This window comes from Photinus pyralis, unplaced genomic scaffold (assembly GCF_008802855.1).
Source record: "Photinus pyralis isolate 1611_PpyrPB1 unplaced genomic scaffold, Ppyr1.3 Ppyr1.4_LG4, whole genome shotgun sequence".
In the NCBI taxonomy this organism is placed as follows: Eukaryota; Metazoa; Arthropoda; class Insecta; order Coleoptera; family Lampyridae; genus Photinus; species Photinus pyralis.
The window spans coordinates 14024095-14033876 of record NW_022170511.1 but is presented as its reverse complement, the minus strand read 5'-3'; the positions used below and the strand labels follow the sequence as shown (position 1 = coordinate 14033876).

Below are 9782 nucleotides of genomic sequence, written 5' to 3'. Positions count from 1 at the left end.
TTCCTCCCCCTGCAGACCCCCGGTACCAAGCTTCCGCCTCCACCCACGTAATTCTATTAATCCAACAATGTCGAGCTCCTATCAAATCTTTCACACATTCTTCTTAACTTCTATTAACGCTCCTCTAAGGATTCTCTTAATATGTTCAGCAGCTGTCACTGTGTTCGGTTTTTTATCTTCAAGTTCCTGTTAAACTTCCCTCAAACTCACATCATAGTAGTTTCAGATTCCTCTGAGAAGTTCTCCTTTTCTTCTCAATAATAATAATAATAGTCTCTATTTGGTTTCCACTAAATCACATTACAGTTACAAAAAAAAGGTTTAAATAAAATTTAAAAAATTGAAAAGAAAAAAACGGATCAAGGAATTGAACATAGCAATGTACCAACTCTGCTGAAGGAGTATACCTGCTTTGCCATGGGGGGGGGGGGCTACTGCTAGTCGCACCGTTCGCACTAAAAACTACTCAAACTATACAACAAAGAATGACGATCAACATGGGTTTTGAAACATTTTATTAATTATATTTAATGCTTTGTACAGCTGTTATTAATTTCTCAATTTTCATCTTTTCGAAAACCCTAGTGTTTAGCTTGCTTTAAAACTCATAGTATTCCGTTCACCAGTAGATCCTTCTCCAAATTGAGATCCGCCTTTGATATTGGCAATTCCTCCACCTTTCGGATTCCGGGTCTTTATCAGCTTTCTGCAGCAACTGTTTCAGAAAATGTTGCTGCCAAAGTCTGTGCGAACTATAAGATGAACATATCCACGCACTGCAAGCGCATAGAGCTCTGTAAAGCTGTGCACTAAAAAATTAAAGAAGCCTAAGTAACTACTGCTCTTTTGACGAGGTAATCTAGTCCATTAATCATGGCTTGTTGTGGTTTGGACAAACAATCGAGAAATGTTAGAAAAGAAATATAAAATTGTGCTTTAGGGGAACTTCGATTAAAACTTTTCTCTGTCGGTTAAAATATATAATTACCACCATCAAGTTTTACGCGCCATTATGAAGTATGGTGTAATTTAATTGGTTACAACTTGGAGCATGTTATTATGAGTATACTTTTATTGCTAACCAAAATTATAACTTTTAATAATATACTTCGCGAAGACACAGAAGCCACCTGGAGAATTTTTGATCAATTAATAAAGCCTGTCACTAATTACATTAGCTATTAGCAGCACCCTTATAATTATCCATCTTACGGTTAGGTTTTCGGGTAGCCCAAACAAACTCTTTATCGATCTCAATTAAAATGCCCCGAGTACTTTTCTGAACATCTACCATTCTAAGCTTCACGATCTTTTACAGCTCATTTGCATCTTAGAATTGCGGAATCCATCTTGGGCGGTTTTTGTTTTAATGTCAAAGCCCCACTAAAGGATTATTTATAAGTCTTCTCCTTGCGCCCCTGAAATTGAAAAATTATGTTTCCGCCGGTATTTTGTGTGTGTTATTAAAAATTTTTTTTAATAAATACCCGGAATTTGAGTAACGCGTTAAGCAGCGGTAGTATGAGATCACGTGTAATTAAAGTGAAAAATATGGCCTTAAACAAAATGCAGGTATTAAAACCGCAAGTACCCTTTACATGTGAGTCGCAAAAATATTGTGCGTTAAATCACTTAAGTAAAACGCAGTTTAGGTCTACAGGTACATTTTAAGATGCATTTCAAGGGACTGTTGTACTCAAAACTGCGTTTCCCTAATGCATGTTGTTTGGTCATAAATTGGGACCTAATTTAATGACACGTCATCGCGAAATATTTATGGCCATTTTTTACCGGTTGTAAAACATAAGTAGCTATTAGCAGCGAGACGTCTTTTAATATATGACTCGTCAGGTTGTAACACCGTCCATGTCGATGATACAGGCCTGAGAACTTTTGCATATACTTATCGACCGTTAAGAAATTATTAATGTATGGCCTGTATTACCATTATAAAACCAAATCGCTGGACTAACATATAATATTTCCTTGGAAGGTGTAAAATACTGCACTATTTGTGACGAAATCGTTCTTCTGGCAATAGCAGATAAGGCAATAAAAAGTCACCTCAGAGTTTCTGCTATAGCATTTCTATGGTTTCTGACAGCACCCTGCTATCTAAAAACTTGAAAAATTTGGAATTTTGTGACGTCTGAAGAAAATCGATTTCAATGTTTCTGGATCAAATTCCCTACGCAATCTCTTACACCATGCATGTGTTTTGTCGTTTCTTCGCCGAAATTGGTACCTCAATCAATGTTCAAATGTGAATGTTTCGGAATATGACTCATTCTTCGATCTTCACGATGTTTGGTATCCGGGTTCGTAAATATGAAGTTCAAAATTAATGTTTGGGAAATTTGAAAAAACAAACTTGCCAAAAAGCAACTGTGCATTTGAATTTTTGAAAATAATTTTCTTGATGTAGGTACCTAGTGCTCCATTTTTAAACGCAATTATTTTGGAATCTTTATTTCAACTATTATACTTTTGAACACAAGTTTCGGGGGCATTTTCGAAAACTATAGAACAATTTTAGCGCAGTAGAACTGGCAACAAACCACCATAAAGAAAGAGATGCTGTCAGCTGTGTTATGCTCACCCCTGTACTAAAGTAAAAAATAAACAAAACTACTGTCACAGTAGCATATGGAATTACTTTATTTTCTCTTTAATAATTCTACATTACCGAACCGCCATCAATCATTCAAAAAACCACTTCCTTCCGTCAAGCTGACTTTGATTTCGACTTGAACTTTACACAGGACGTCCTCCGTTGCCAGTGGTGGACTATCTACTTCACACTAATAAAATCCTTCAACAACTGAATGTGATAATAGAACTAGTAAAGAAATTGTGAGAAGCCTCAAAACTTTATTTTTCGTCGACCTCTCGATAACAATATAAATTACTCCTTAGTGACGAGTAGGTACAATGATGAAGCTTATTAATCGTTAGCAACAATTAATGGTTAGCAACCAACCATTATACGTTAGCAACCATTAATCGTTAGCAACCACTTATACATAACAACCATTTTATTAAAGTAGTTAGAGCGCCTAGGTAAAAGTAACAAGAAGTTGGTGAAAATTTGGTCACTTATTCTCTGAGAGACGCACTTTCTAATGGTCAAAAGAAAAAAGTGTTCCTATGTGCCGTTTCTGAGATATTTGACAGTAAAAACAGGGTATTTTAACATGGGCTCTTATGGACAGACTCAGTTTTTCTGAGCTAGCGAAGGTTTTTGTATCAAGACTTAAATGAGATGGGTCTCATTAGAAGCGAAATTTTGTGACGAATCTAAATATGCACGGAAAAGTACATGTTCATGATGAAATAAGGAAGATATTTACCGCCGGAGCGGCGTCTGCTCTGACGCGGCGGCACGCTATGCAGCACGCGTTTAAATCTGATGACTTTTCCACTAGGTCTAGTAAATAACTGAGCTAGGACCATCTTTTCCTTCTTCTGCTGAGCACTTTTCTTCACAAAAGGCATGGTGTCTTTCAGAAAGAACATCAAAACCAGCGATATTTATAAAGGCCTGCACACGTCTTGTTGACACACTGATCGGATCGAGATCAAGATAGCGGCTGGGGATCTCTGGCGCCAACATCGAAAAACCAAATCCACTACACCGACTTCACGTAAAACGCCAAATTATTTAGTTTCCCGGCTTTTACATACGTCTCGCATACGTTTTGATGAAAAATAAATATATTCGTTTAGGATTTACCGCTTACACTGTGAATATTTAGTCGCGGTGTGTCGTCAACATTTAGTGTGCAAAGGTTTGAAACAGGGTCGAAAAGTAGGGAGACTAGTCAAGTTGACTACTGTATATACCTTTTTAAAAATCATGTAAGACGTTTGCATTGTGCTGAGGTACAAAATACCACTCATACCGTATTTCTAATTATGTTTCCTTCATAACATCATTTTTTTGGGGACGTTTACCGTAAGTAATAGGTACGCCGAGTACATCACTTGACTTCAGCCGAACGCGCTCTAACTACTTTAAAAGGGAAATGACAATTATATAACAATTCACTTTCGGCAACAGCTGAGAACTTCCATCCACCTAACCATTTTAATCTCGGTTTTAATGTAGTGAGATCAGCAGCCAGTATGGTCGCCAAACGATCTCAGCAAAGCATATCATGATGTATGTATGTGTAGCTCCTCGGATAATGTATTGTTAAGGTATTCAGTTGCTTTACCTTCAACATTGAGTACGTCGACCACAGGGATGAACATTTCCATATCTTTCACTGTTAATACACGTACTTTAGTACAGTTGCAAAAGAATTAATTACATTCTAATTTCACACACCTTTTCAAGGTAAAATGTCAACGTGACATTTTCGGAAATATCTCCTTTCAAATTCATTGTATTCCATCAATTGCCGAACTGATCGAAACCGTTCCAATAAGTTTCTTTTGATTTGAGTGGATATAATGTTAAAATCGCCTCCGCAGCAGAGCAAGCAACATAATCTTCCACTGCGATTACGAGGACTGACGGTACAGCATAAAACAACACATTACTATAGCAACGACAATAGCTGTAATTTAGTGAAAAATCGTCGGAGCTCATAATTTCGTTTGTAATTTTGTAGTTGAATTTAAAATTACCTACCCCAGTGAAGTCGACGAAAAAACGTTGTATGCAATTCATGTATAAATCGGCGATTATTGGTTCGTTCGAATTTAAACATCTCACTCACCATAACACTCATTGCATAAATAACTATTAAAATTAATGTTCCGATTATCTGGTTTTTACTGGTATCATGTGAAAAATCCAAATAGTTGAATCATAAAGTGCGATCTTACTCCGTGTGTAAATAACGTAACAAGTAACTGGCCTAATTTTTAGCTTCCTAGCATGTGCTAGGTAGCTATTGCGATAGCCGTTTTTTTGAACATTTCAAAATTTCATCAAATGTCGACGTTTTAGACCATTTTAAGCAACTTTTAAAGAATAAAATTTTTTTCCGTCTGTATGTACGTACGTAGTACGTACGTTTGTTGGCAATTTTCTGAGAAAACGGCTCGACGGATTTTGTTGAAATTTTGTATATATGTTTTAGGCATACCGAACAGAAAAATAACGGGCCGGATTTTTGAAAAAAAATTTTGGAGCGCCGTAACGGCATCGAACTTTTTTTTTCAAATAGCAACCTAAAATTTTTATTCTATTATTTGGAAGACCTTATTTTCCTGTGTACAACCTACAAAAAATTGGGCCGGGTTATATTATCAAAAAACGGAGAAAAAAATTGTCAAAGTCAAAAAATTGTGTTGCATATGTGCAAAACGCAACGATCTTGTTTCTGAAGCAATTTAAACGAAATTTCTATGGTAAGTCCCTTTAATAAAAGCAAACAAAATTCATGCGCAAAAATCGTGTTGCGCATGCGCAGAAATGCAACTTTCTTATTTATGGAACAATTTAACGAAATTTAGATGGTAGGTCCTTTTAATAAAAGCTAACAAAATGCATGCGCAAAAAATAGTGTTGCGCATGTGCAACATCCAACTTTCTTATTTAAGGAGCAATTTTAACGAAATTTGGATGGTAGGTCCCTCTAATAAAAGCAGTGCGTACATATGTTGGCAATTTTTGGTTTCAGCTAGGAAGCTATTCTGTCAAGAATTTGACACCTGGTTTGATAAAGCAGGCGCTGATCGGTTCCAATCACAGAAACATTCAACGCAGATGTTACCAACATAAATATCGAACAACTCACTAGAAAGAAAAGTTGTTCTTTCCACAGATACTATCAAAACTTCACTTTCAATTTTTAGTTTATCTCAGTGTTAACATGAAAATCTTATCTATGTAGTACATCCAGATGAAAAGCGACGTTTAGAAATGGAACTTAATAACGATCAAACGAAAATTGGCACTCCGCCCTTTTAGGCCGGGCGCTAAAGGGTTTGAGCATGCATTGAAAGTCTAACGCAGGTTGACTTTTGATTATTGTTGGGAGCATATAGTAGATGAAAAAAATCGATGTCGTCGCATTTCCGCGGTGGGCATCACTTGAGGAAGAGGGGGCAAAGTAGCGCGTGTGGCGATTCACTTTATCGTTTCTAACTCAAAGACGGTAATAGTTAGAGCAATGCTTGAAGCGGCTATTTACAGCTACTTATATTGCCTACAAAAAAGGTCCTAAGGATAAAAGTCGTACCTCTAACCGTTTTGTTACAAATAAATTATTTTAAAATATATCTAAATTCGATCGAAAATCATATTTGACGCACATTTCTTATATTAGATAAATTTAATAACGTATGTTATTACATAAATATATATGGTTTTATACAGTCAATTTTACAATTTTCCAGCACGTACTTGGGTCAGACTCTTTAGTTTGTAATGGGTTTCTGCATTTATCAACACATTTGCAATAAGAACAATAAGAAGAATTATTTGATAAACAGGTACATGTTTTTTGGAGCAGTTTTTGCATTTGCAGGGCTGAACTGCTTCGAGATTTGCATAACATCAAAGCTGACGAGCATTGCATGAGTACTATTTTTACCCTTTACGTTCATAAATTGTTCGGAATACGCCAGGTGTAGATACATCAAAAATTGATGAATCATCATTCATCACTCTGAAGATTACCAAAATTACTTCCCGATAGATATGCAGACATTTAATGTTGGAACTAATTCGAGCGGACATTACCAAAACTGATGCCATTATGTGAGAAGTAATTTCTGCGGAATAACGTTGGACTCTATTACTTAAACATATTTAGTGATCGGTCAATCTTTTGAAGATTTAAATTTAATTCTTACATTATGCCAATTAAAATATGATTACAATACTTATGTACTTTTATAATTACTCTTATAACATAAACGACACTGTTAAAATTGTCTTACAGATACAAGAAATATGAGACAAATATGATTTTCTGTGGAGTTGGATATATTCCGAAATAATTTATTTGTATCGAAACGGTTAGAAGTACGACTTTTATCCTTAGGACATTTTTAGTAACCAATATAAGTAGCTGTAAATATCCGCTTCAAGCATTGTTCTAACTATTATTACCGTCTTTGAGTTAGAAGCGATAAAGTGAATCGCCACGCGCGCGACTTTGCCCCCTCGCTCCCCCTCATGTTATGCCCCCCGCGGAAATGCGACGACATCGATATTTTTCATCTACTATATGCCCCCAACAATAATCAAAAGTCAAACTGCGTTAGACTTCCAGTGCATGCTTAATACTTATATTAGCGCCTGGACTATTTTGGGTGTTACATATCCACTGCTTTCACTCACCCAATTCAATTACTGGAAGCGTCTAACTCGTCACAGAATGTTGTCCAATTTAATCTATTCAACCAAATCATATGGACTCCTATTTTCAAGTTAAGTACTTTGTTTTCCTTTTCTATTCGGCTTGTCACCTATACCAGTTGGACTCTTTTGGGCCAGTATTAATAATAGCGAGTGGTTATGGTTAATTTAATATAGGAATAATCAACCATTGCCCAGATTCGTTCGATTTGAATAAGATTATTTGGTTGACAAAGTGATAGAGGCACAACCCGACACCCAGTACGGCACTTATCAACAAATGCAATCTCATCCCATAAGATTTATTTTTAATACCATTGCTTATAATTTATTTATTTTGCAGTTTACAAATATTTACAAGCGATGGAGGAATAAAGAAAATACGCGCCCGTACCATACTCTAGGAATGGTAGGAAAAATCGTGTTATATTCATGTCCTGGATTTGCCTTCCTCATCATCGTGCCTTCTATAGTCATTGTCCTGTACGAAGGTTGGAGCTTCGACAAAGCCGTGGAATTTGCATTTGGTACACTTACTACTATTGGAGTGGGACAGGTAGTACCTGGTACGTAATTTCTATAATACGAGGAATTTTTTTAAAATGTCTATTTTTGCTGTGGCTAGCACAAATACCACCAGCACACCTGCTTTCATTTAATATCTAAGAATATGTGGACCAAATAGTATCTAATACATTTAAGCCAGACATTTTACTGTGCGTACATGTATGTATAGATTCATGTTTCAGGTGTATTCAGATCCGACAACGACGTAGTCCACGTGCTGTACAACAGCTTTCTACTAATATGGATTATCATCGGGCTTGGATACGTGGCAATGGTCTTTGGCTTTATCACCAAAGGACTTCAAAGTGAAAAGATGTTTAACCTAGAACAAAAATTGACTAATAACATTAAGAAGACGAATAAAAAAATTCGAAAAGAGCTTCGCTATATTCTAGACGATCTCATTTCTACTCAATCGTCCATATCGCCTGTGTACAGGGAGAGGCGCGTAAATGTACTAGCCAAGCACAGTAGAACTCAAAGCTGTCCAGATTTGAGGCAATTTGTTGAGAGAAATGGGAAGAGACGAGCGACGTCAGTATTATACCCGCTTATTACAATAGAGGATGAAATGAGCGAAACTCACATTCAAAGAATTGAAAGAATTAAAACACTGGAAAGTAACATCAATATTCAACACAGCGAATTACTAGAAAAAGTTGTGAACGCTTTATCGGATTTTAAGGGGTCCGTTGAAACAGCTGACAGCATTGGCTCAAGTGGTACTGGTGTTAATGATTGTGAAGCCTTTCATAAAACAAAAGATCAAGCTCGACAAGAAGATGCAATGGGAAAGTGTGGCGAAACACATAATCGCAGAGTAACAGTTGGACATGAACCAGAATCGCTATTTTCCAAATTGAGAAGGAGAATACGTTCATCTTTTGTATCGGAAAAGCTTGACGTTGATTCCGAAGGTCAGTTAGACGATCAGACGTTAGTAGCGCATGCGTCAAAGCCGCCAGATAACTCGCTTTCCGATTTTCTGCGAGCGTTAAGCATAATCAATTTTAACGAGATATCAAAGCCAAACGGTGACGGTTGCAAAGCCAATAGCCGACGACGGTTGCCAATAGTACCGTTGCTACGGCGAACATCACTAATTTCAACAGTATCGTCAAGACTCACTGATAGACGACGATCCTCTGAAGACGGAAAAGCGCATTTTATAAGAAATTTTCCTCGGTACAGCGCTTTTGCTAGACCAGTAATTCCAAATGGTGGCGTTAACACTAGTTTTTCGAATACGGACCAAAGAAATTTTCCAGAAATTCCTACAATATCTAAATCTTGTACTAAAGGCGATCTGAACACTTTTACTCATGTTTAAGTCGACATTAGAATAAATGGTGGGTAGACATTTCTATGTAATCAGTAAACGCCCTGTGAGGTAGAGTTAACACGGATATACCATGAAAAACCGGCCATTAGTTTGAACGAACTATAACGTCTTGTAGAGTGATGGAGGAACAAAAAATAAATCTCGAATATTTTTGCAAGTACTGATTTTCCAACTCCTAGTTAAGCAACAATTGTATTTAATTGTAGTTACAGAAAAATTAAACCAATAAACATATCTATTTATTTAACAGGGATGTCTATAAATGCGCAGAGGTGGAATACTTTAAAAGTGTGATGATGTGATGTAGACTTATTCCAGAACTTGATGGATGTAAGTTTAGCAACAAGGGACTATTCAAACAGTTTACATTATTAGCAAAATACACCTAATTGTGTAAATGCGTTCAGAGAGTGATGCCAATTTTCAAGTTTGGAGTCCGACTTGCATGTGTATGGAAACTCCAATGAGTTGATTCTTTCGATTGGAATAATTAATCGTCTTCAAACTGTTCACGGGTTGTAGTTTAATCCAGAATCTTATCGCTCCGTATCAACA

General features: G+C 36.5%; 1 protein-coding gene across 1 annotated transcript; it reads left to right on the top strand.

The window, feature by feature from the left end:
- The first annotated feature begins 7244 nt into the window (after positions 1-7244).
- LOC116168777 lies at positions 7245-9245 on the top strand. The gene is made up of 2 exons (XM_031484756.1): positions 7245-7884; positions 8068-9245. The coding sequence occupies exons 1-2, from the start codon at positions 7599-7601 to the stop codon at positions 9213-9215; spliced, it is 1434 nt and encodes a 477-aa protein (XP_031340616.1). The 5' UTR covers positions 7245-7598; the 3' UTR covers positions 9216-9245.
- Positions 9246-9782: the final 537 nt, after the last annotated feature.

Bases quoted from the DNA above. Each gene is read 5' to 3' on its own strand.
- LOC116168777 (XM_031484756.1), top strand. From the start codon at position 7,599: ATGCAATCTCATCCCATAAGATTTATTTTTAATACCATTGCTTATAAT. The intron at 7,885-8,067 runs GTACGTAATTTC...TTCATGTTTCAG, and splicing joins AGTGGGACAGGTAGTACCTG to GTGTATTCAGATCCGACAAC.